General features: G+C 46.0%; 1 protein-coding gene and 1 long non-coding RNA gene across 2 annotated transcripts in view; one reads left to right on the forward strand and one right to left on the reverse strand.

Annotated features, from left to right (window-relative positions):
• Positions 1–795, reverse strand: part of LOC309528336 — a 187,799-nt gene extending 187,004 nt beyond the window's left edge. Inside the window, exon 1 of the long non-coding RNA XR_014217677.1 lies at positions 389–795. This is a non-coding gene — a long non-coding RNA (uncharacterized lncRNA). The remainder of the gene's footprint in view (positions 1–388) is intronic.
• Positions 1–18,941, forward strand: part of JAG1 (jagged canonical Notch ligand 1) — a 67,208-nt gene extending 48,267 nt beyond the window's left edge. Inside the window, exons 14-26 of the mRNA XM_082215447.1 lie at positions 814–978; positions 1,914–2,027; positions 4,497–4,610; positions 6,099–6,212; positions 6,900–7,016; positions 7,679–7,706; positions 8,650–8,735; positions 10,653–10,766; positions 11,803–11,912; positions 12,007–12,243; positions 13,809–13,940; positions 15,033–15,183; positions 16,651–18,941. Coding sequence (XP_082071573.1) covers positions 814–978; positions 1,914–2,027; positions 4,497–4,610; positions 6,099–6,212; positions 6,900–7,016; positions 7,679–7,706; positions 8,650–8,735; positions 10,653–10,766; positions 11,803–11,912; positions 12,007–12,243; positions 13,809–13,940; positions 15,033–15,183; positions 16,651–17,108 — 1,940 coding nt within the window. The 3' untranslated portion in view covers positions 17,109–18,941. The remainder of the gene's footprint in view (positions 1–813; positions 979–1,913; positions 2,028–4,496; positions 4,611–6,098; positions 6,213–6,899; positions 7,017–7,678; positions 7,707–8,649; positions 8,736–10,652; positions 10,767–11,802; positions 11,913–12,006; positions 12,244–13,808; positions 13,941–15,032; positions 15,184–16,650) is intronic.
• Positions 18,942–25,275: the final 6,334 nt, after the last annotated feature.

The following is a 25,275-nucleotide window of genomic DNA, read 5'->3' on the forward strand; positions in this document are numbered from 1 at the left end:
GGGCAGCGCGTGCAAAAGGGAGGAGCGCGAGACAGCGGAGGAGGAGGAGGCCGGCATGTCCGGGCAGCAGCAGCAACAACAGCAGCAGCAGCTCCCGGCGACGGCTCCTCAAGCCCCGCCGCCGCCCCCTCCTCCGCCCGCTATCGCCGCCACCACAACAGCCGCCGCCGCCTCAGTTGCCACCGTCCCTCAGTCCCTCGCTCTGCTGCCTCCTCCCACCCCCAAAGCTTGGAGGTTCCCCGGCAAGGGGGAGGGAAAAAACTTTCACTTTCGTGCGTCCCTCCCGGCGTGACGCTGCGCGCTGACGTCACGGGGCTGTAATGGTGGTGTGCCGCGAGATTTTTTTTCATTAAACAGGTGTGCCGTTGCCCCAAAAAGGTTGGGAAACACTGTCCTAGACCTTTCAAGACCCCCACAAATTTTAACAGTTCAGATGGGGGTGGGGAAGTAAACACAGCTGGGGGGCGTAGATGGGGAAGTTTAAACTTCCCTGCCTAGCCCACGGGACAAGACAACTGCGCCCCCACCCCAATCATTGTATTAAGAATTTGAGTTGGGAGGAGGCAAGAGCTGATCTCTGTGGCTTAGCTGAGAGGGGCAGTTGCATACCAGTGTGTCCTACACTTGCATGTGGGAGTGGGGCACCCCCCGCCGCTGGGATGTGGCTCCCCTTGGCGAAGAAATCTGGCCCCGCTGTTTTATAGGGCCTGCTTGTTTTAAGAGAAAGCACAAAGCCCTTGACCCGCAGGAGGCCAGGGACGGCGTGGGTCTTTTGAGAGCTCATGTTGGGTCCGTGTCTCCTTCCCCCTGCAGTCATTGACAGCTGCACGGTTGCCGTGGCGTCCAACAGCACCCCGGAAGGCGTCCGCTACATCTCTTCCAATGTCTGCGGTCCCCATGGGAAGTGCAAGAGCCAGGCGGGAGGCAAGTTCACCTGCGAATGCAGCAAAGGCTTCACCGGCACCTACTGCCACGAAAGTAAGTTTCTCCTCGCCCTGCTTTTGTGGTGAACCCGGCCCTCCTTTCTCCACAGCCACCTGTGTAAATGCCTTGCACGCCACAGCTTGTTTGGCCTTGGGAGCAAGGGGTTGGCTGCAGTCAACAAGGACCCTTTGGGACTTTTGCTCGAAGTTCTTTTCTTCCTCCTTGGTGGGCCAGTCGATGCTAGTATTCCCTTGGCCTCAAGGAAGCTCGTTTTAAGAGGCTCCTAGGTAGGGACGCGGGTGGCGCTGTGGGTTAAACCACAGAGCCTAGGACTTGCCGATCAGAAGGTCGGCGGTTCGAATCCCTGTGACGGGGTGAGCTCCCGTTGCTCGGTCCCTGCTCCTGCCAACCTAGCAGTTTGAAAGCACGTCAAAGTGCAAGTAGATAAATAGGTACCGCTCCGGCAGGAAGGTAAATGGCGTTTCCGTGCGCTGCTCTGGTTCTCCAGAAGCGGTTTAGTCATGCTGGCCACATGGCCCAGAAGCTGTCTGCAGACAAACGCCGGCTCCCTAGACCAATAAAGCGAGATGAGTGCCGCAACACTAGAGTCGGTCACGACTGGACCTAATGGTCATGGGTCCCTTTACCTTTAGCCTTGAACGTTCACCTTGGGTTTTTGTCTTTTTAAAATAAATGCCAACTTTATAAACAATACAAAAGGCCTCTGGCAGTAGATGGCAAATTTTACGCTGGGGGGTTTTATGCGCCGTCTTAAAGGAATGTTTTCAAACCTTTTAAGGTATGGAGAGTTTGCTTGCTTTTTTTAGGAGCCTTCTCCTTTCGCTTGTCTTTTTTTTTTTTTGCACTGGGTTGCAGTTTGGGTCCAGACGGAGCAAGCTCTGGGTTCAATGGTTAACCCACCTCCTCCATCCAGCCCCAGTTTTCTAAACTTCCTTTTTTGTGCTTCATCTCTCTTAATTTTGTTGCAGACATCAACGATTGTGAGAGCAACCCGTGTAAGAATGGCGGCACATGTATTGATGGCATCAATTCCTACAAATGCATTTGTAGCGATGGCTGGGAAGGCACCTTCTGCGAAGCCAGTAAGCGGATCTTTGTTTCTCTACTGGAAGGGAGGTGGTTGAGGGATGGAGACTCTGTCGTTCTTTGTGTTGACACTTTTCACATCCTCTGTCTGGACTGCAGTCCTGAAAAGATCATCTTAAGGAGCAATGGGTGTTTTTTGTTCTTAAAAGAAAGATGCTACCCTATTATTTATTTATTTATTTATTCATTCATTCATTCATACTAATTTCATTTTGATACTGCTTTATATCTCAAAAGACTTTTACAACATAGTAAAACTTCAGATAAAATGATCCAGAATAAAACATTGCTAATAATTTTTATTCATTTTCAATTACAATAATCCAATAATAGCCTCATTATATCAATGCCAAATTACAACACAGTTCCAATATCAATCATTTGAATACCAAAGTTCATAATTTAGGTGGTCCCCACATGCTAGAATTGGTGGTTGATAATTATTTCCTTTATTTCTACGTTCCAAAATCTTATTGATTTCAGTTACATTCCAGTCACAATAGTAATCCCTTATACAGCAGCTGCAATATTTATAACTTCCATTCATATTGACACATTTAATGATTTATAAGTCCACAATGATTTATAAGTCTACTTCACTTAAATAATAAAACATTGCTGAAGAAAGTCAGATATGAAGCATACACTCAAAGCAACCTACTTAACAGGAAACTAAAATATTATCTCAAAAGATTTCAAAATGAAACATTACAAAGGAGGTTAACATCAGAATGCGAGTTCAGTACAGCAAAATGAACTGAGAAAACCTTGAGCATTGAAAGCATTGCTAATTATAAAATGCACACTTAAAATAGCATAATTAGCAAGAGAATTAAATGTTATCATGAGCAAAGAACGTATCTGCTGCTGTTGCTGCAAGTCCTGCCAATGGTGGCTCATGGTGGCTGGCAGCTGTGGAAGCTCAGACTCAATGACCTGGGTCTGCACTAAGACACAGCCAGAATGGTCGCTGGCCTCCTTAGCGGCCTCAGCTTTTGTAGCTGGAGTCAATCAGGGCGCTGCTCTCTCTGGCTAATTGGAAAGAAGCCTGCCAGGCAGGGAGCAGGTCTTCTAGAACTCACAGCCAAGATGGCACCCTCTCCATCTCTGCCTGGATTTTGGTTCTTGATTTGGGTCAGCAGACAGCCAGCTTGCTGAGTTTCTGCTACATATGCAGCACCATAAGCTGCAGAAGAGTTGCATTCCTCTTGGCCTTGCCAGTCGGAAGGTTGGCGGTTCGAATCCCCGCGACGGAGTGAGCTCCCGTTGCTCTGTCCCAGCTCCTGCCACAACCTAGCAATTCGAAGGCACGCCAGTGCAAGTAGATAAATAGGTACGGCTGCAGCGAGAAGGTAAACCATGCACTCTGGTTTCCGTCACGGTGTTTGGTTGCGCCAGAAGTGGTTTACTCATGCTAGCCAGAAAGCTGTCTGTGGACAAACGCCGGCTCCTTCAGCCCAAAATTGAGATGAGCGCCGCAACCCCATGGTCGCCTTTGACTGGACAAGATGCTTTCCTCGCCACAGTTCGTGGAGCCATTTGAACTACTTAAATGAACCGGCTGGCTCCTTTGACTTTGGAGTTAAGTGACTCTGGAGTTGCTTAAACTATATTTTTGCCTTGTTAAAACCAGAGAAGTTTTGAAAAGATAAAAAAAGATATACGTTTAGGGATGACACATGTGATGAAACCTTGGCTGCCAGTAATTTGAATTCAGAAGGGAATGGGTCACTTAAACTGGAGTGGTCCTTTTGCCAACCTGAGTACTGCTGAATAAAGGGCTTGAAGGTTTTATATCCAATCTCCATGTACTCTCCTCTATAAAGACAGAACATCTCATCGCTCCTATCTTGGCATCGTAGAACAGCCTCCCCCAACTTTGTGCCTTCAAGATGTTGGGACTCCAATTCCCATCAGCCCCAGCCAGCGTGGGCAGTGGTTGAGGATGATGGGTGTTGTAGTCCAACAATTTCTTGAGTCCAAACGTCCCCCAGCCCTGGTTTATGAGGCTCCTGTCAGTAGAAACCTTTACTGTAAGGGTTTCTCTTGCTGTCATTTAGTTTTGAGATGATGACTAGCTTCTAATCCAAACGCAGAGTTTCCCATCTCTGAAATACCTCCCTTTTCCTCTCCGCTGCTTCGAGAAGGCAGAGGAGGGGCTGAACTGCTAGCCTTTGGCCTTGACACAGAATCATTATGTAATAAGGCCTCATTTGCTTTCAGCTTAACTGTTATATTTGTTTCGAGGGAGCCAGAGTGGTGTGTGTTGGCAAGGGAAGTTGAAAGTGAGCGGTGGGGTATGGTGCAGAATAAACATGATAACGTCAGCAGTGGCATTAAGGCGCTTAATCCAGACTTTGGGATGGGAGGCCAAAAGGAGGGCTGCGACATGCCTGAGGATAAAAGCAAGCTCCTTTGCCACAACGCTTCTTTTTCTCCCTTTAACTCCCTCCTCTTCCTTCCAGATATCAACGACTGCAGCAAAAACCCCTGCCACAACGGAGGAACTTGCCGAGACTTGGTGAACGATTTCTTCTGCGAGTGCAAAAATGGCTGGAAAGGGAAAACCTGCCACTCGCGTGAGTGTTTTTTGGGGAGATACCCTAGATCGGTACCACCACTAAAGTTGGGTGGTGCCTAGTTTGGTCTACGAATGGGGCCGGCTTATTATAATAGCCTCATTGGCCGATCGTTGCCGTGCACCGTAAACTGGCTCACGGTGAAAAGGCAGCCTCTCCACTCGCTCCTGTCTCTCACTCCTCACAACAAACCACAACGCTTGGCTTACCTTGATGTCGGAACCTGAGATTGTGGTTTTGTTTTTCCCCCTTCCCCATAAACAAATTGCGATCAGCAAGCCAAGATTTGTACTTGGTTCGGCGATCGTGCTTCGTTGGGGAGAAGCAAACCACAAACTTGGGTTTGGGACATCGCGAGGAGCCAAGCTTTGTGGTTTGTTTCCTTGCACCGGGCAGGGGAGCGAAGCCGGAGTCATTGTTTACAGCAAGCCGTGGTTCGTGGCTGGCTGCGTTGTGCAACGAAGTGTCATTTTCCCCGTCCCCCAAAGTACATTGAGTTTGGTGTTGTTGTTTTTAAAAAAGGATCAGATCAGGAGCTCGAAACTAGATGCGTTATAGGCACACATGCCAAAGTTCTTCCTTAAGATGAATCTCTTTATTTCCCGGGTGCCAAACATGGACAGATGAACTGGGGGAATGTCAAAGCTCAAGGTCTCTGAACCTCCTGTCAATCAAATGACCATTCCCAAGAACCAGTTCTCGAATGCACGTACATGTAGTGCGGTTGGCGTTCACGTTCTAAGACCATGAGCTGGAAAGAGTAAAAGAGTATTGGGAAATGGTACATAATGAATTGGGGGGGGCGACGTTCAAAAGTACTTTCCCCAAAAATCCAGAGTCCTTTCTGTTGGGGATAATTCAGACTGAAATTCCCAGGGGTCAAAAAAGGCTATTTATGTATGCAACAACTGTGGCCTGTGTTTTGTTAGCCCAAAAATGGAAAACGAGCAAGGTCTCAACCAATGAAGAATGGCAACTTAAATTGACAGAATATGCACAACTTGCAGACTTAACATATAGAATAAGAGAGCAAGAACATACATTTAGAGAAGATTGGAAAGCGTTTATTGAATATAGGGAAAATAATTGTGTACAGCTGAAAACGCTGGTAGCATGAAGATAACTTCAACAGTGTAAATAAGTTTTGATGGATGTAATAATGGAATACTGAAAGATAAAGTTTCTGTAAAATATGCAGGGATTTACGATATGTAAAATGAACCATGGAGAGAGAAGAGGGGAAGTCACTGATATCTTAAGGATGTGAAAATGAGTACTTTAAATGGTAAAACAGAAAATTTAATACAAGTTATATATATAAGACCATGAGCTGGAAGGTGGGGTGCAATAACTCTCAGGGAAATGGGTGAGCTGTTTCTGCAATGATTTCCTGGAGAGCCTGTCTGCCCTGAGCCCGTTCGACATACGGCTTGAGGGGGAGCATGTTCGCTTCTAACTAACCCTGCTTTTCCATTTGAACGCCTGCAGGCGACAGTCAGTGTGACGAAGCCACATGCAACAACGGAGGGACCTGCTATGATGAGGGAGATGCCTTCAAGTGCATGTGTCCCGCAGGATGGGAAGGCGCCACCTGCAACATCGGTTAGTAAATGGTCGTGGACTCTGCTCATCATAATATATTTTGATGGGTAGTGGGACCTGCGGTCCTCTGGATGTGACTGGACTCCTGTTCTCTGTCCTGGCTGACCAGCGGCCATACTAGCTGGGGGCTGGCGGGTGTCGGGAGTTCAGCAGCATTATTTCTTTGTAACATTTGTACACGGCCTCGGCCCAGTATACCTGAAGGAGTGTCTCCACCCCCATTGTTCGGCCCAGACACTGAGGTCCAGCTCTGAGGGCTTTCTGGCGGTTCCCTCACTGCGAGAAGTAAGGTTACAGGGAACCAGGCAGAGGGCCTTCTTGGTAGTGGCGCCCTCCCTGTGGAACGCCTTCCCATCAGATGTCAAGGAAATAAACAACTATCTGACTTTTAGAAGACATCTGAAGGGAGCCATGTTTAGGGAAGTTTTTAATGTCTGATGTTTTACTGTATTTTTGATGTTTTGTTGGAAGCCGCCCAGAGTGGGTGGGGAAACCCAGCAAGATGGGCAGGATATAAATAATAAATTATTATTATTATTTATTTAATTTATTATGCCCCCCCCCTCCTCTGTACATCTCAGGGCAGTTCACATTCAGAAGGCCAGAGGTTCGGCACCCCTGATTTAAAGCCCTGTGCCGTTTTTGAGAACTTTGCAAGAAACTCTGTTTTGCCTCTTCTTTTTCCAGCAAGGAACAGCAGCTGCCTCCCGAACCCTTGTCATAATGGCGGGACTTGTGTTGTCAGTGGAGATTCCTTCACGTGTGTGTGCAAAGAGGGCTGGGAAGGACCGACTTGCACTCAGAGTAAGCGCTTTCTCTCTTTATTCCCTGCTCTAATATACCCAAACTCTTTCTGAAGTGGCGGTGGCTGACAATGAGAAAATTGGCTCATCTCGTTGCCCTGGGGGGATTTGAGATTAAAACCAGAAGGGGGAAGCCGTTTGATGTGGGGCGTTCGCATCACCTGAATCATTGGGCTTTAATGACATTGTGGGACTGGAGCTTTGACCTGGGCCTGAGAAAGTTGCAAATGAGATAAGTGGAGACAGATGTTTTCGTGTTCACACTGCCGCTTCCTTTCAACCCACCCACCACCCTGGAAAAAAACATTAACCCCCATTCTGGTTCGTTCTCATCTGTTCCTTGGTTGCAGCAGCCTGGCCACTTTTGAATCTGTTGATGTTTCTTCCAGACAATACTTTGCAAAGAATCCTATGTGCATTTGTTTAGTGTGTGTGTTTTAGCAATTTAGTTCAAACCTGTTTTGGAAGGGGACACCTGTAGACGGGGGGGGGGGACGCAGGGGGACGCATACCCCTAAACATTTTGTAATTCTCTGTTTGGCCTCATTGAGGGGCAGTATTTCAATACGAATAGGAAAATGAGAGTTCCTCTAAACTTATTTTTTCTTAAGAAAAAAAGCACTGCCTGCTAATTGTGCATCTTTGTCTCTTATCTCTTTACAGATACCAATGATTGCAGTCCACATCCTTGGTAAGCAGATGGGCCTAGGAATGAATTGCACTTTTATTTGCATATGTCCACCCCTGATCATCTTTCCTTAGAAAGACCCCTTTTGATTTTGCCTTGAGGGACCTCTGGGTGGAAACCGGGGTGGAGGTGTTAACAAACAATAAAACAAAAATTGGTCTTAACACTAAAGACCCAACCTCCCGTCTATTCCATATTTCAATTTCGTATTACTTTTTGCCAATACACACTTTTATCATAATTAAACTTTTTCTTAATATATCTTAATTCTTATATCTGTCTTACAACTATTACTGAAGTTCCTCGAATGCTGCAACAGAGTTTAAACTACTATATTTATATTTTGAATATTCTTTGAAAACCTCCCATTTTGAAACAAATTTCTGGTTTGATTTATTCTTTATTTTTTTCTGATAAATTCAGCATATTCTGTCAGCTTTTGGATCCAGTCTTATATAGAGGGAATTTCATTACTCTTCCATTTAGCAGCGATAAGAACTCTTTAAAAGCTGCTTTTAAATGATCTAAAGGATGGAAGTTGAAGGCTGCCCATAGAAATAAATGGGGGAATCCATGATTTTAATGGAGCTGGGATTTGGCCTGAGTGTGTCTACTCCCACCCCCAGCACCCCAGAAACATCCCCAGTGGACACTGATCATTTTCTTTGGACACAGAATAGGAGACCTCTTGGATAGGGGAACCAGGTGGGAGGAAAGGACTGGAGTGGCCAGAAGCTTAAATACAGAAGCAGTCCGTGCTGCAACATTTTGTCGCAGGTCCCATTTGTGCAACAGTATTCTCTCCTACTTTAAAATCAGAATGGGCCAGTGTTGCTTAAGTTACAATTGTGTAAGCTGCTTTTTGCTAAAGGGCTTAAAGAACATGCATTTGTGAAAGTGAGAAGGCGTCAACTAAGCAAAGTTCTTTCTCGTTCTCCCCAAACAGCTATAATAGTGGGACATGTGTGGATGGAGACAACTGGTACCGTTGCGAATGCGCTCCAGGTTTTGCGGGTCCCGACTGCAGGATAAGTATGTGTTTGCAATCCTTCAGCTCTTAACTTTGGCCTAAAGTTACATTAGAACAGGAGGTGTAATATATGTTGTTGTTTTTGCTAAATTGCGGTTGGCACATATGGCCCTTTCTGTGTCGCTTGGCAAGAGACTTCAGTGGCAGTTCCTTTAATCAAATATAATGTCCCTGAGAGATCTGTGCCCCTGTTTGCAGGAGAAAATGAGTCATGCTAAAAGTCTCCTGAAAAACCGTAGAGTAAGTTGGTTCTAACTTGCCCAGAGTCCCGCGGGTTCTGGTGACCGCTAGCAATCTGTGAATTGGAAACTTAAAGTGTCAAGAAGATCATGGGTAGGCAAACTAAGGCCCGGGGGCTGGATCCGGCCCAATCACCTTCTAAGTCCGGCCCATGAACAGTCTGGGAATTAGCGTGTTTTTACATGAGTAAAATGTGCCCTTTTATTTAAAATGCATCTCTGGGTTATTTGTGGGGCATAGAAATTCATTCATTTTTAATTCCCCGCCCCCCAAAAAATATAGTCCAGCTCCGCACAAGGTCTGAGGGACAGTGAAAAAGTTTGCTGACCCCTGCTGATGCATTTCACGGGGCTTCAAAGCCCCCCTTAGACTGTGCCCTTTCAGAGCTCCTGTGATGAGGAATTCTGCCCAATAAAAAATGTTTCCTAAATTAGTAACAGAGGGGGTTTTTTGCCTGCAGAACTAGAGGTTGCATACACATTAAAAGCAAGAGGCCACCTCAGGATTTAAAAGGAAGTGCAACAAGAAAACAAGAAATAGTTTATGCCAGTAATGCAAATTGGATATGGAGGCCAGATTGGAAGGGCATTTTTGTTGAGCGGAGAAAATGCCTGGCAGGTCCCAGGTCCTGGAATCAACCCCCTTAGCTTCTCTAGCAGTGTTAGAAACTCGGATATATAAGAATAGGCTCCAAATAGCTCCTTAAACCCAAGGTTGCAGTTGCCAAAGTGAAATGCCTGGCTGCCATTTTGGGGGCAAGGCAGCTATAAAGTCTTATTTTTCAAATGATGGACTGGCTGTGATTGATTGATTGATCAGTTACACATCTGGCTAGTTCAGATGACAACCTTCAGTGGTTCTCAACCTGTGGGTCCCCAGATGTTGTTGGACTACAACTCCCATCATCCCTGACCACTGGTCATGCTGGCTAGGCATGATGGGAGTTGTAGTCCAACAACATCTGGGGACCCACAGGTTGAGAAACACTGAGCTAGATTAAGAACTTTGAGAACTTCTTTAAGTTCTCACCTGATCCAGGGACAGTCTACATATATATTGGCCTATTCCTGCCTCTTTTTTCTGAATGGTGACCATTTATAACATAGGAATATTCTTCACAACCTATGAGCAGGTCAGTGGGAAGGGGGTAAGCGAAGATAAGCAACAACAAGCGACTAACGTTGTTCGCTGCTCCTGCTCTGGCTGCACAGAAAAAGCCTTTTGGTTCCCGAAATTCATTCCGATTGCGCAGATAAAATATAACTGGTAGAATTCTACAGGATGTGTTGCTAGTGTGTGGAAAAAGTCAACATGCACCTCCAGATGGTGGAAATGTCAGGTGCCATCCTGGTGCCCGGGCATCTTGGTTGCAAATGTACAAAATGCGCACTTGACTCTAGCCAAGACAGAAGATGTTTGGCAAGAAACCCCAGAGAGCTAGCTAGCCCTGGTACTGTAAAAGGCAGCTTTGTAGGTTATCTTATGAGCTTTACTGAAAACTATTAAGCAACTACTTGTGTCCTGATTTTCCTTTAAAATCTTCTTTAAAATTTTGAGCAAGGTTCGCAGCTTTACAACTCTTCATTCAGGTGGGTGGGGGGTTGATCTATGCAGCCCATATTAATTAATTACACCATTGCTATTCCTACTAATCTTCTTTCCGCCCTCTGCCTTACCAGATATCAACGAATGCCAGTCCTCGCCCTGTGCTTTTGGAGCATCATGTGTCGATGAAATCAACGGGTACCGTTGTATCTGCCCAGCCGGCCGCATTGGCCCCAGATGCCAAGAAGGTATTGGATTTATATATATATAGTAGTCCGTCGCTTGTAAAGTAAAACAAAGCCTCCTTTCCTTCCCAGTAGTTAATATGGATGAGCAAAGAATTCCAGAATGTCTATCTGTGTGTTCGCGATTGAACAGGGAGGAGAAGGGATGGGAAGAGGGAGGAGGGAAGCATTGCTAAAGTACTGGAGCGAAAGCTGGGGTGGGGACCCTGTGGCCCTCCAGATGTTTGGTGGACCACAACTCCCTTCGTCCCTGACCACCACCCTGAACGTTGGTGCTGATGGGATTTTGGAGTCCCAATATTATTTGGAGGACCACCCCTAAAATGGAGAATTCAGTGTTATGTTGGAGGGGATGCCAGGAAACCGGGACTTGCGTTCACATGTGGTGGGGGTGTAAATATATAAAAAAAATAATCTGGCAAAGGGTGTTTAAGGAGATAACAGAAATCACCGGGTTCAAGCTGACCAAAAGTCCAGCCATAGCATTGTTATTAATTTACGATGGGGTGGAAGGTACACTGGCTTTCAAGGACTTGCTCGCAAATTTATTGACAGCTGTGCAAGTTATAGCTAGGAAGTAGAAGGGGAAGCAGAATGTAAAATGGAAGAGTGGTATAAAGAGGTGTGGGATATAGCTATTAATGGTAAATTGACGTGCCATTAAGGTAAGATGGGGAATATGCAGGAGAAATGATTTTGAGGAGATATGTTTGCAGAATTTGTACTGTTAAAACGGAAAGGGGTCAAACCATCGCAAGAGGTTGGATAGTTACGATGGAATGGTCTTGGTGGCGGGGTGCACAGTTTTATTCTTTATTTATGATTATTATGTTGTCAAAATAAAATGATGATGATGATGATGATGATGATAGAAATACCCAAAAAAGCAGCTTGTTGAAAAAAATTCTACACATGTACACATCTGTTAAAAAATCAAAACCAATACTCGGGTTCCTTTACTTAAAGTATCTCATCATTCATAAAATGTTGAGTCAAAGGCATCTCTGTGAGTCAATCCCTAAACTACTTTCCCTCTCAGTTTCAGGGAGGCCTTGCATCGGCAGTGGGCACATTATTCCAGATGGAACTAAATGGGACGATGAGTGTAATAGCTGTCAGTGTGTGAACGGAAAAGTCACATGCTCTAAGGTACTGTCCTGGGACTCCTGGCTGCCTCAGCCTGCCTCCTTTTCCATGCGTTCCAAGTGTCCAGCTGCTAACTGAATTGTCTTTTCCATTCTAGGTCTGGTGTGGTCCAAAGCCTTGCTTGATAAGCGCGAAAGGTCACAGCGAGTGTCCCACAGGCCATACCTGCCACCCTGTCAAAGAGGACCACTGCTTCGTAGGTCCCTGCGACAACATAGGCGAATGCTGGCCTTCCAATCAGCAGCCCGTGAAAAGCACGTGCAACTCCGATGCTTACTATCAGGACAACTGTGCCAACATCACTTTCACTTTCAATAAAAAGATGATGACTCCAGTAAGTTGGTCTTCAAAAGAGCAGCTACGCAAATGCCTTTGCAAGCAATTCCAAAGTATAAGCTGACTGGGTGGCTGTTTACCAGCTCCTTCTGGTACGCAGGCTAAGACCCTACCTGCCCGCGGACTGTCTCGCCAGAGTGGTGCATGCTCTAGTTATCTCTTGCTTGGACTACTGCAAAGCACTCTACGTGGGGCTACCTTTGAAGGTGACCCGGAAACTAGAACTAATCCAGAATGCAGCAGCTAGTCTGGTGACTGGGAGTGGCCGCCAGGACCATATAACACTGGTCCTAAAAGACCATTACGTTTCCGAGCACAAGTCAAAGTGTTGGTGCTGACCTTTAAAGCCCTAAATGGCCTCGGCCAAATATACCTGAATGAGTGTCTCCACCCCCATCATTCAGCCTAGACACTGAGGTCCGCCTTCAAGGGCCTTCTGGTGGTTCCCTCCCTGTGAGAAATGAGGTTACAGGGAACCAGGCAGAGGGCCTTCTTGGTAGTGGTGCCCGCCCTGTGGAACGCCCTCCCATCAGATGTCAAGGAAATACAACCTATATACAACCTTCTAGGATGCTCCATGGGGAGGACCAGAGGTAGAAAAGTGGGAGTAGCAGCAGATGTGACTCTTAGCTTTGGACATCAGGTTTACATTTGAACCACGGGAAAGTTGGAAGGCCACTCTCACTCTAAACCCAGGCGAGCAAGAGGCACTGCCATAGATCAGTGATATATTTCAGCCGGGCAAAAGCACTTGAGGAGAGTGTGGAACGAGGCCAGTATGGGATATGCAGCCTGGGGAAAGTCTCAAGGCTTTGATGGACGTCATTCGGCCCTGAGCCCTGAAGTTCCTTCGCCCCTCAGGTTTCGTTATTGTAATTAACCAGAACTTAATCTAATGGGGCATTTATAAAGCAAGGGATTAAAGTTGGCTTTCCCAAAGCCAAGCCTAACTAGCTACCTGGGGGCCATTTCACATTTGACATGTTATAAAGGCGTGCATTTAGAAAAGTATGGATGCTAAAAACATGTGCCATCCAGGTGTACTCATCAGGGAGTTGAGATCAGTCTGAAGTTCCCTATGGAGTCCACACTTGGACGACGCCATATGCAGAGTCACTGTCAGCAGATCTCAAGGATTTTAAATTGGGGGGCGGGGTCTCTACCTGGAAATGCTAGGAACTGAACCAGGGACCTTCTAAATGGAAAACATGTGTTCTACCACTGAGCAATGTACCTTCCCTGGGCAATGACCTGTATTCCCAGTGACCCAATTGGCAATTGTGGATATTATGACTTCTGCCTATAATGTAGATCAGGGATGGGGAACTTGGTAGTTGAACAACCTTTGGAAGGACCCAATTCTCATCATCGCTGACCATTGGCCACATTGCCTGGGACGGGTGGGACTTTGAGTTCCCCGCTCTTGACCTAAGAGGCAACGTTCTCTGTGGAGTTGTAGCCAGGCGCAAATGGCAACGAGAGAAGTGCCATTGATTTATGTTCTTGCCATGTGTCCTCTTCTATCAAAAATACTCATGTTCTGTGTTTGCTCTTTTCCCACAGGGCCTTACAACTGAGCATATCTGTAACGAGCTGAGGAATCTAAGTATCTTGAAGAATGTGTCCGTCGAATACTCCATCTACATCACGTGTGAACCGTCACACTTGGCACACGATGAAATCCACGTTGCGATTGTAAGTCTGATGGTTGGTATGCCTGACTCATCTCTCTAAACGTTAAGACTCATTGCTCTCAGTAGGAAAGAGTGGGTTCTCTGTTTAACTACGATCTAATTGGATATCGCCCATAGACATAAATACACGTGATATAAACAATAAAACGGCAAATGCAACAATTCAGATTCTGAAAGCATTGACAAAATACAACCGACACGTACAGACAAAGCTAGTGGCAGTGAGAACGTAAGGTGTTGTGCATTAAAATGAGCAACAGTGAATCTTGGATTCACACATTTGGAAGATTTGGGGAGTGAATTGGTATTATTAATTAAATTTGTGTACTGCCCTATACTTGCAGGTCTGAGGCGGTTCACAACATAAAATCACAGTATAAAAACACACACACAAATCCAAGGACAACTCAATAATCTGCCACCCCCTTCCCAAAACATTTTAAAAGCATATTGGATGTCAGTCAGCCAAAAGTCTGGATAAAAAGGAATGTTTTTGCCTGGTGCCTAAAGGTGTATAATGAAGGGACCAGGCAAACCTCCCTGGAGAAAGCATTCCACAAATGGGGAGCCATTGCAGAAAAGGCCCTGTTCTCGTGCTGCCACCCTCTGGACCTCTTGTGGAGGAGACACACAAAGAAGGGCCTCAGAAGATGATGTCAGGGTAGGTTCATATGGAAAGAGACCGCATTGTGGTCCTCAGCCATCAAAATGAATGTGTCATCAGAACCTGAAGAATTTGAGGGGGATTATTCTAGGAACATAGCACCACCACAATGAAGATCCTGTCTTGTGCTCACTCATCAAATCTTCCAAGCACCAAGATCAAGGCAGCCAATGCTGAACTTAATCCCCAAGCAAGCCTATTGGAGGGTTCTAGAGTCTAGCTTCTAGAGTTGGCGTTCTGCACAATTCACTGGATTGACATTGGCACTGGGTAATAACTTGATGCATGTCCTGTACTTATAGAAGCCAGTCTTCCCCATATTTTGATGTTAGACCAGAGTCTCCATGTTTGTTTGGTCCTCTTGTGAGCATTGGGTTAGAGATTCTTCTTCACATTGTCTCTGATACACAATCTTATTCTTTCTCGTAGTCTGCCGAAGATATCCAGGAGGAAGAGAACCCGATAAAAGAAATAACAGACAAAATTATTGATCTGGTGAGCAAGCGTGATGGGAATAGCACGCTTATTGCAGCGGTTGCAGAAGTCCGGGTACAGAGGCGACCAATTAAAAGCAAAACAGGTAAATTCTTTAAAAAATGTGTTGGTTGAGGGCTGGCAGTAGGAATGGAAATTGCAAGTGTATAGGAAGCCGTTTCACTCATAGCCTGTTTCCAGACTTCCCGGCAGGGCTTATTCTTATGCAAGTTTGCTTTTCGGCACAAATTCTAACATATCTCAAGTTTGCTGTAAAATAACTTTTATTCATTGCTAGACACAACCTCCAAATACTGGATAGTGCTCATTTGAGCTTTAATGAATGGCTTGAACTGACGTTTGATGCTTTATTGTGTTTTTTAAAGCAAGAACAATAAACATTAAAAAGCTGCCTTCAGATGTCTTCTAAAGGTTATATAGTTACTCATCTTGACATCTGATGGGAGGGCGTTCCACAGGGCAGGTGCCACTGCTGAGAAGGCCCCCTGCCTGGTTCCCAGTAGCTTCACTTCTCGCAGGCAGGAAACTGCCAGAAGGTCCTCAGTGCTGGATCTCAGCGTCCAGGCTGAAAGATGGGGGTGGAGATTCTCCTTCAGGTATATGGGGCACAGGCCATTTAGGGCTTTAAAGCTCAGCACCAACACTTTGAATTGTGCTCAGAAACTTACTGGGAGCCAATGTAGGTCTTCCAGAACCAGTGCTATATGGTTCTGTTGAGAGCCGCCCAGAGTAGCTGGAGCTACCCAGTCAGATGGACAGCATGTAAATATTATTAGGTAAAATATTACTATTATTGTAGGGATGCGGGTGGCGCTGTGGTCTAAAGCACCCAAGCCTCTTGGGCTTGCCAATCAGAAGGTCAGCGGTTCGAATCCCCACGACGGGAGTGAGCTCCCATTTCTTTGTTTCAGCTCCTGCCAATCTAGCAGTTCGAAAGCTCACCAGTGCAAGTAGATAAATAGGTACCGCTGCGGTGGGAAGGTAAACAGTGTTTTGATGCACTCTGGCTTCCGCCACGGTGTTTTGTTGCGCCAGAAGCAGTTTAGTTCTGCTGGCCACATGACCTGGAAATCTGTCTGTGGACAAACACTGGCTCCCTCAGCCTGAAAGCGAGATGAGCACCGCAACCCCATAGTCGCCTTTGACTGGACGTAACCACCCAGGGATCCTTTCCTTTTTTAAAACCCTTTATATTATTATTATCATTATCTGGGACCTTCTGCACACAAAGAAGATGCTGTACCGCTGAGCTGTCTGCGCCGAGTAGTGTTGGTGGGTTTGTTGATGAGAGTCACCCTTGCCAGTGTGGTGTAGTGGTTAAGAGTGGTAGTCTTGTAATCTGGTGAACCAGGTTCGTTTCCCCACTTCTCCACATGCGGCTGCTGGGTGACCTTGGGTCAGTCACACTTCTTTGAAGTGTATCAGCCCCACTCACCTCACAGAGTGTTTGTTGTGGGGGAGGAAGGGAAAGGAGAATGTTAGCCGCTTTGAGACTCCTTTGGGTAGTGACAAAGTGGGATATCAAATCCAAACTCTTCTTCTTGCCTTCCAGATTTCTTGGTCCCATTGCTGAGCTCCGTTCTGACCGTGGCTTGGATCTGCTGTCTGGTGACGGCCTTCTACTGGTGCATCCGCAAGCGCCGGAAGCAGAGCGCGCACACGCACACGCCGTCGGACGACAACACCACCAACAACGTCCGGGAGCAGCTGAACCAGATCAAGAACCCCATCGAGAAGCACGGCGCCAACGCCATCCCCATCAAGGAATACGAGAACAAGAACTCCAAGATTGCCAAAATAAGGACACACAACTCCGAGGTGGAGGAAGACGACATGGACAAGCACCAGCAGAAGAGCCGCTTTGCCAAGCAGGCGACCTACACGCTGGTCGACAGAGACGAAAAGCCCCCCAACGGCACGCCCACCAAGCACCCGAACTGGACAAACAAGCAGGACAACCGGGACTTGGAAAGCGCGCAGAGCTTGAACCGCATGGAGTACATTGTATAGCAGGCAGCCGGGCGCCGCCTCCTCCTCCTCCATACTTACCAGTTGGAGTCAACTCGGAGCTTGTAGTTCTCAAAGCGGTTGTGTAATATTTTGAGTCTAAGGCTATTATTTGCTTAGAATCCCTGTGTTAATTTAAGTTTTGACAAGCTGGCTTACACTGGCAGTGATAGTTGCTGTGGTTGGCTGGAATACCAAGCGCTGCATTCCACATCTATGCAAAACTAGTCGAAAGTGCCCCCCCCCCCGTCAATTCAGCCGCCGCTGATGCATCTCCTGGCAATGTTTCATCAAGGTATCATGTAGCCTTTTATTATTTAGCCTTCCCTCCCCTAGCAAAGAATTCCTTCCTTCCTTCCTTCCTTCCTTCCTTCCTTCCTTCCTTCCTTCCTTCCTTCCTTTCTCTCTCTCTCTCTCTCTCTCTCTCTCTCGATGTCACGATTTATACAGTCCCTGTGGGGAGGGAAGGAGATAAATTTTATTTATTTATTGAAATTAGAGTTCTTTTGTATATTGGTTTTATGATGACGTACAACTAGTTCTGTATTTGAAAGTGCCTTTGCAGCTCGGAACCACAGCAACTATCGAGAAAAAAAAAGTAAAAAAGTTTATTATTTATTTTTTTTAATTGTATTTTTTTGTGGGGAGGGCAAGTGGGGAGGGATTGGGGGGGACTTCTTGTCAGCAGTTGCTGGTAAAAAAAATGAAGAATTGAGAGGAAATGTGTCAAAAGTAGAAGTTTGTATAGTTATGTAAATAATTCCTTTTTTTATTAATCACTGTGTATATTTGATTTATTAACTTAATAATCAAGAGCCTTAAATATCATTCCTTTTTTTTTATTTATATGTATGTGTTTAGAGTTGAAGGTGTTTTTCCCACCCCCATAGCATTTGTAAGCTTATGGCTTCTTTATCTTTTTAAAAATCTTTTTATTCTACCCCCCCACCCCTTTGTTACATGTTTGCCTACATGCCAAAATTTAAGGTGTTCTGAAAATCAGTTTGTTTTTAAAGGATAGAGAAGGCTTTGGGGGCCTTGAAACTGGCTTTCTGTACGATGTTGAGTGCGCGTTTTGTCTTTATTCTTTGAGAACACCTTTGATAGTATCACTTTAAGAATATTTGTTAAGTACCAGCTGAGGCAGTTTAGAATTAGATTAGAATTTTATTTTATTCCCCCCCTCCCGGCTGCTTTAGAAGTTGGGGCATGGGGGAGGAGGGAGGGGGAAAGCGAAGGGCAGGCTGATCATCTGCCGCGAAGCAGTTTAAGGGAACACAACTGAGTGATAACCTTCTGTAGATGAACGTGTGACCGGTTGCATGTAATTAAAGAAAAGAAATATCGGATTAGCGTGTGGAGTTGGAAACACCGAAATCTTATTTTGTAAACTCTTGATTTCCCCCACCCCCACCCACCAGCACAGATAGGTGGTGCTGAACCACTTGTAGGTTTTTTTTTTTAAAAAAACTTCTTTTCTTTGTAATCTACTGCATGTAGAAAGTATTCCGATAAGCTAGTTGTTGAATACTTGAACAGTAGAGTGTCCAGTTAAGATCACTGTGTAGATTTGCCATAGATTACACTGCCCGCCTTAAGGAGTGAGGAAATCAAAGTGCTATTACAAAAAGTTGGAAGATCAAAAAATCAAAATTGCAAAAAAACGACAACAAAAAAGGCTTAAAACTGAGTAATCCCGCTGGGTAAACCACCGGGATCACGAGGATATCTTGTATGGTAATATTAGTGTTACACGGACATGAAAATACATCTCTGATGTGTTTATTCCTGGCAATAAATCTTGAAAAATATTTATTAAATTTTTTTGTATAAAAACAGCGTGAAGATTGAGCTTCATTGAGATGCTTCCAACATGAATGTCTTCCAAATGTTTTCCCCACCCCCAACAATAGCTACGCTATAAAGGTAAAGGTAAAGGGACCCCTGACCATTAGGTCCAGTCGTGGCCGACTGTGGGGTTGCGACGCTCATCTCGCTTTATTGGCCGAGGGAGCCCGGCATACAGCTTCCAGGTCATGTGGCCAGCATGACTAAGCCGCTTCTGGCGAACCAGAGCAGCGCACGAAAACGCTGTTTGCCTTCCCGCCAGAGTGGTACCTATTTATCTACTTGCACTGGCGTGCTTTCGAACTGCTAGGTTGGCAGGAGCAGGGACCGAGCAAGGGGAGCTCACCCCGTCGCGGGGATTCAAACTGCCAACCTTTTGATCGGTAAGTCCTAGGCTCTGTGGTTTAACCCACAGCGGCACCCGCGTCCCAGAGCAACTCTATAGAAGTAAGCAATACCATGGGGCAACCCAGAGGTTTCATTGGGGTAAACTTGGTGGACCACGTAACATGGATGTTGGGATTCCCACTGCCTACCCCGGGTCCAGAAGGAGAACTGCCAGGGCTGTTAACTTGGTCTGTTTTTGGATCGTTCTTGCTGAGATCGAGAGGATGACTCCATGAAAGTGTATTAAAGACCAGTTTTTGAAAGCACTGGTGGCTAAAGCCCCTTTCCTAATCTGGTTTTGTGGGCTCTCCGAGTCCTGCCCCCAACTAGCTTGTGTTGGTGATGGATGCAAGTGGAACGGCCTTATTTATCTCAACGGCCTTTGGCCTGGTTTCTCTTACGCTTCAATGGCTCTGTCTCACCTTTCTTTCATCAAAGTGTTGGTGTTGGCCTTTAAAGCCCTAAACGGCCTCGGTCCTGTATACCTGAAGAAGCATCTCCACCCCCATCGTTCAGCCCTGGACACTGAGATCCAGCACCGAGTGCCTTCTGGCAGTTCTCTCATTGCGAGGTTACAGGGAACCAAACAGGGGGCCTTCTTGGTAGTGGCGCCCACCCTGTGGAACACCCTCCCTTCAGATGTGAAGGAAATAAGCAGCTATCCTATCTTTAAAAGACATCTGAAGGCAGCCCTGTTTAGGGAAGTTTTTAATATTTAACGTTGTATTGTTTTTAACACTTAATTGGGAGCTGCCGAGAATGGCTGGGGAAACTCAGCCAGATGGGTGGGGTATAAATAATAAATTATTATTATTATTGTGGAGCTCAAGATGGCGGTCACAATGTGGCCCAGGCACTGAGCAGAGGTGCTCAGTTTCAGTGCCATTGGGGTGTCCCATATTTTCTAATCATGCCCTTGGATCGTCTCTCAAGGCTATTCTGTAAGGTTTCTTCAAGAAAGCCTTGAACCCAGAATCCTTTTCGCCAGCAAAGTGCTTATTATCATGGTAGGAAGTGAGCAGGAACTTGCCCTTCTGAAATCTGTACCTTCACTCAGAAGCTCTGGATTAATTGGGTATCTTTGAGCAAAACACACCGCAGGGAAAAAGGCGCTCTTGGTAGCTTCATCCTTCCATGTTTTAGGGCAGGCACACTTGAAATTGGGCATGGTTGCACATAGCAATTTGATACTGACTTGGAAATGTGAATGGGTGGGGGGTAGAGAGAGCATATATCCCAGTGCTGCAGCTAGTCATTGAGTTTGGCCTTTCTCAACTTTGGGTTCACATATGTTCTTGAACTACAACCCCTTAGCATGATGGGAATTGTAGTCGTGCAACACCTAGGGACCCAAGGTTGAGAAAGGCTGAGTTAGATGCAGACTCAGTTGAACTTTGGTTTTGCAGAAACTTACGTCTAGAACAGCGTTTCCCAATTCATCTGCTTTTGGACTACAACTCCCATCATCCCTAGCTAGCAAGACCAGTGGTCAGGGGGGAGATGGGAACTGTAGTCCAAAAGCAGCTGAAGACCCCAGTTTGGGAAATGCTGGTCTAGAAGATCCAACCTTCTTGCATATTCTGGCAAATGATCACCTCTGTGATAAACACTGTTGCTGCAATGGAATATAAGTGCGTAAGGAAAATTACTGCACTGAAGTGACCAAGCTTGAAGAGTCAGAGTTTCTACTATTCCCCATGTGTACCAACAGCTAGAAGCGCCGTCCTTGCAAGCATCAAAGAGATGTGTGGGTGTCGCTCTTGCAAAAATACATTTTGAGATTTTTTCTCCCCAAACACACCCACCCCCCCAAAAGCACAAGACAGCTTGCTCTGGATTCAGTGGCAGCAAACCAGTTTATAAAGGTAGTGAATTCTCTGCCAAAATGTCTAAACATACAACTCACTGGAGAAGCACGGGCCCCTGTCATTAAAAACCAGTTTTAAGATAGCTGCGGGGAATGTGCGATTCTCTTATCTAAGACCAGCCTTCCCCGACTTGCTGCCCTCCAGGTGTTTTGAACTACAGATCCCATCTGCCAGCACACCATGTTGTCTTAGGATGATGGGAGTTGTAGTCCAAAACAGGATTTGCAAACAGCATTCTGGCCTGCTGCTGTTAGGAAATGGCCTTAAGAGAGTTTAAATTACTGGATCACGTAATGTTTCAGTTGCCTCCTGCAAGCCTTCCTTAGATAGTAGCCCTACTGCCTTCCTAAGGAAATGGCTCTCAAGATTAAAAGCACCACTCCCAGCTTCGGAGTGCAAAGAGCCCCGGCTTCATTCATTCCCATCAGATTGTATCTGCCAGTCACAAGGACAGTTGTTCATTTTGTCGCTGCCTCCCACTGCAGGTTCAAACAAACCAATTAGAGATAATGAGTCCTTTGCAAGGTAGCAAACAGTGCTTGTACAGTGTGGATGCTGAGCTGAAGAGCAGCAAAGTCCCATTTGCTGGTGTGCCTGCTGCAAAGTCCCTTATGCTGGTCCCTTATGCTGGTGTAGCAGGCTCATGGCATCCCGACATTAAAAGGCCATGTGGACCACTTCTTACATCTCTCACCTCCCTATAAAGTGGAGGTTTTCCCCAATGGACATCTGGGATTGCTTCTGCAGCCAATGGGAAGCTGCGCACGCTTCCTCCATGCTAAAAGGAGCACCGGAAATAGCGTTTGCACATGCATACTTTGCCGACCCCTGCTCCAGTTGTTAGACTATACAGCTTTTATCAGCCTCAGCCAGCATTGCCAAGCATAAGAACAACGAAAGTTGTAATCCAACAACACCTGGAAGGCACAACTTTGGCTGTTCCCTTTACAGAGGAAGCTGGGAATTCTTCTCTGGCTCGGATTAAATCCTGAGCTACTGGAGAAATGTGGGGATGGCAGAGCTTCTCTTTGCTTTGAGATGGACTCGTAAAAGCCTCTTTCTGAGCTTGGTGAACTTTGCCAGCGTCCCAACTACAGATGTGGTTATTGGGCCGAGTAAATTAGCTTCAGTTCCCCGTCTGCAATACCGTTGGGGCTCCAGTTGGAAGATAAACAAGATAAGGAACGTAAGACAAAGAGCAGCCTTAAATTCAAATTCATAATGGAGGGACTACTGATAGAATATTCACATAGCTACTCGACCGATGCAGGAGAGAGCTCAAAATAAAGGATTCTGAAATATGAAACTACTATTGTGGTTCGTTGTTTCCTCTGCTGCAGAAACAAAAAGGAAAGCAAAGAATGTTTCGGCTTAAGAAACATGATTTGACTGTGTTTATCTGAGTGGAAATTGCATCTTACTGTTTCACAGTATACTAATTTGGAAGAGGCACCCACAGATTTTCTTTTTTGTCTGTCAGAGAGAGGCCTCACACAGAATAATGAATGTTTGTGCTTCGGATAATGAGTCAGCTGGAGGCTGGAAAAAGTTTGCTTCTAGAGTTACTTCATAAACAAATTTGTTTTCTGTCAACTTTTTTCTTGTGAAATCCAGCCCGTTCCTTCCTGACCAAAACTCACCTACCCAAGCGGGCAATATTTATACTAGAGCCAAATACGGCAATCTCAGATCTGCCTCCCTTGCATGCTCAGTGGAGGCTCCCGGCCAAAGCGGAGGGCTCTGTGCGGGCATAAATGGTAGGACAAATAGAAAGTGACAAAGTGAAAGAAAGCAGATCACCCAATGTGCTAGCCATTCCTCAGCCCTGCAACTTTCACAGGGCAGTCGCTGGCAGAAAACTCTCCCCGTGGAACCTTCTTCGTGGATCCGAAACAGTGTGATGCAAATGTTTAAGGACACAGAAAGATTTTCAGGCTTATAGGGACCAAGTTGCATAAAGCAGCAACTCTAATAGCGCACCGAAAAACAGGCAGACACAATTCAAATATTCCCCAAATAAGGAGATGTCCTAGTATGTCCTAATTCTCAGTAGAAGCTTCTTGGGTTCGATGAAGTGCTTGAACCAGGTTTCAGAGTCAGCTTTAGACCTTGAGCAAGATGTGCCTGTGAGCATGCACAGAGGGCATTTCCTTCATCACTGAATAACCAGAACCTGTGCCAAGAGTCCGAGGTTGAGAATGGCTACCCCAGGGCTTGCTTAAAAATCCCGTTGCTTCTTTGTTTCAGTTGTTCTGGCTTTAACGAAGCCCAGACCCTTTTCATTCTTTGTGGTTTTGGGGTGAGTGGTGAAGCTCTCTTTGTACCATTTGTGCAAAAATCCAACAAACACAATTCACCCAAATTGTTATCCTTCTGCCAGGGATGGGCGCTTAGCTGCTGCTTCTCTCGGTGGCCTTGATCTCCATGTTTAATGCAAGCTAAGGGGGCTGCTGTGACGGTAACAAACTGGAAGCAAAATGATTTTGAAGGTTGAGGCTTTGTCTCCTCTCCATTGTCAAGCCTCATTCTTTCCCAGGAGCAGACTGAAAGGATTGCCAAATCAGAGGTTAGGAAGGGAGACAGACGCAGCCATGCTGCTTCCAGACCATCCATATTCTACAACATGCTTTTTCTGCTGCCCTTCCTGCAAATGAGGGATAACCACATTTAACAGCAGTTCATGCTATCATTTAGACTAGGGCTGCCACCTTTGTTCTGGCAAAGTACAGGACAGGGCCAGGCGGGGCAGTTGGGGGGCAATTTTTTCTTTTTCATCTGGGTGCCGAAGTGAATTGAAAGCAATCCATTACAATCTGTTGCAGCCTAACAGGATGGCCCCTCTGGAATTTGTCGCACACGCACATAAACATGAATGTGTAACTCTTGTCTGTGCTTGGCTACTTGGAGCTTAAATATATGACATTTCACACACACTTTCAAACATATGGATTTGGACAGGATGCCTCACTTGGCAGAGAGAAAGAGAGAGAGAGAGAAGGCCTGAAATACAGGACAAAGCTGTATTACACAGGCAAGCCACTTGGGCTTGCTGATCGGGAAGTTGGCGGTTCAAATCCGTGCAATGGGGTGAGCTCCCATTGCTCTGTCCCAACTTCAGCCAACCTAGCAGTTTGAAAACATGCCAACGCAAGTAGATAAATACAGTGGTACATCGGGTTAAGTACTTAATTCGTTCCGGAGGTCTGTTCTTAACCTGAAACTGTTCTTAACCTGAAGCACCACTTTAGCTAATGGGGCCTCCTGCTGCCGCCGGAGCACGATTTCTGTTCTCATCCTGAAGCAAAGTTCTTAACCTGAAGCACTATTTCTGGGTTAGCGGAGTCTGTAACCTGAAGCGTATGTAACCTGAAGCATATGTAACCCGAGGTACCACTGTAGGTACCGCTGTGATGGGAAGGTAAATGGTGTTTCCATGAGCTCTGGTTTCCGTCACAGTGTTCTGTTGCTCCAGAAGCAGTTTAGTCATGCTGGCCACATGACTCAGAAAGCTGTCTTTGGACAAACTCTGGCTCCCTTGGCCTGAAAGTGAGATGAGTGCCACAACCCCATAGTCGTCTTTGACTGGACTTAACTGTCCAGGGGTCCTTTACTTTTTACTTCTTTTACATATAGGACAGGTGTTTAGGCACAGGTCACATCCACTGAAATCAGCTTTAGGCAGCTGATTTGGGGTTTCATGAAAGGGCAGCAGATTCATTACGTGCCTAATGTATTAGTGTTACTATAATTCCCTCCCTCCTTTGTTAGGGACGGGAAGGAAGGGAATGCTTCTAGGATTTCCTGTCTCAGCCGTCAAAGTAACTTGTCTGGCCTTCACATATCTCCATGTGTGGTGGGAATGTCCCCAAATCCAACTCTTCTGGACATCAGTCACACAAGAAATATGCAAAATAACTGAGTATTAGAAGTCCCCCCAGAACTGACCCTACTGAACATTTTCCAATACAGTGGTACCTCGGGTTAAGTACTTAATTCGTTCCGGAGGTCTGTTCTTAACCTGAAATTGTTCTTAACCTGAAGCACCACTTTAGCTAATGGGGCTCCTG

The sequence above is a fragment of the Podarcis vaucheri genome, assembly GCF_965113315.1.
Source record: "Podarcis vaucheri genome assembly, chromosome: 3".
Classification (NCBI taxonomy): Eukaryota; Metazoa; Chordata; class Lepidosauria; order Squamata; family Lacertidae; genus Podarcis; species Podarcis vaucheri.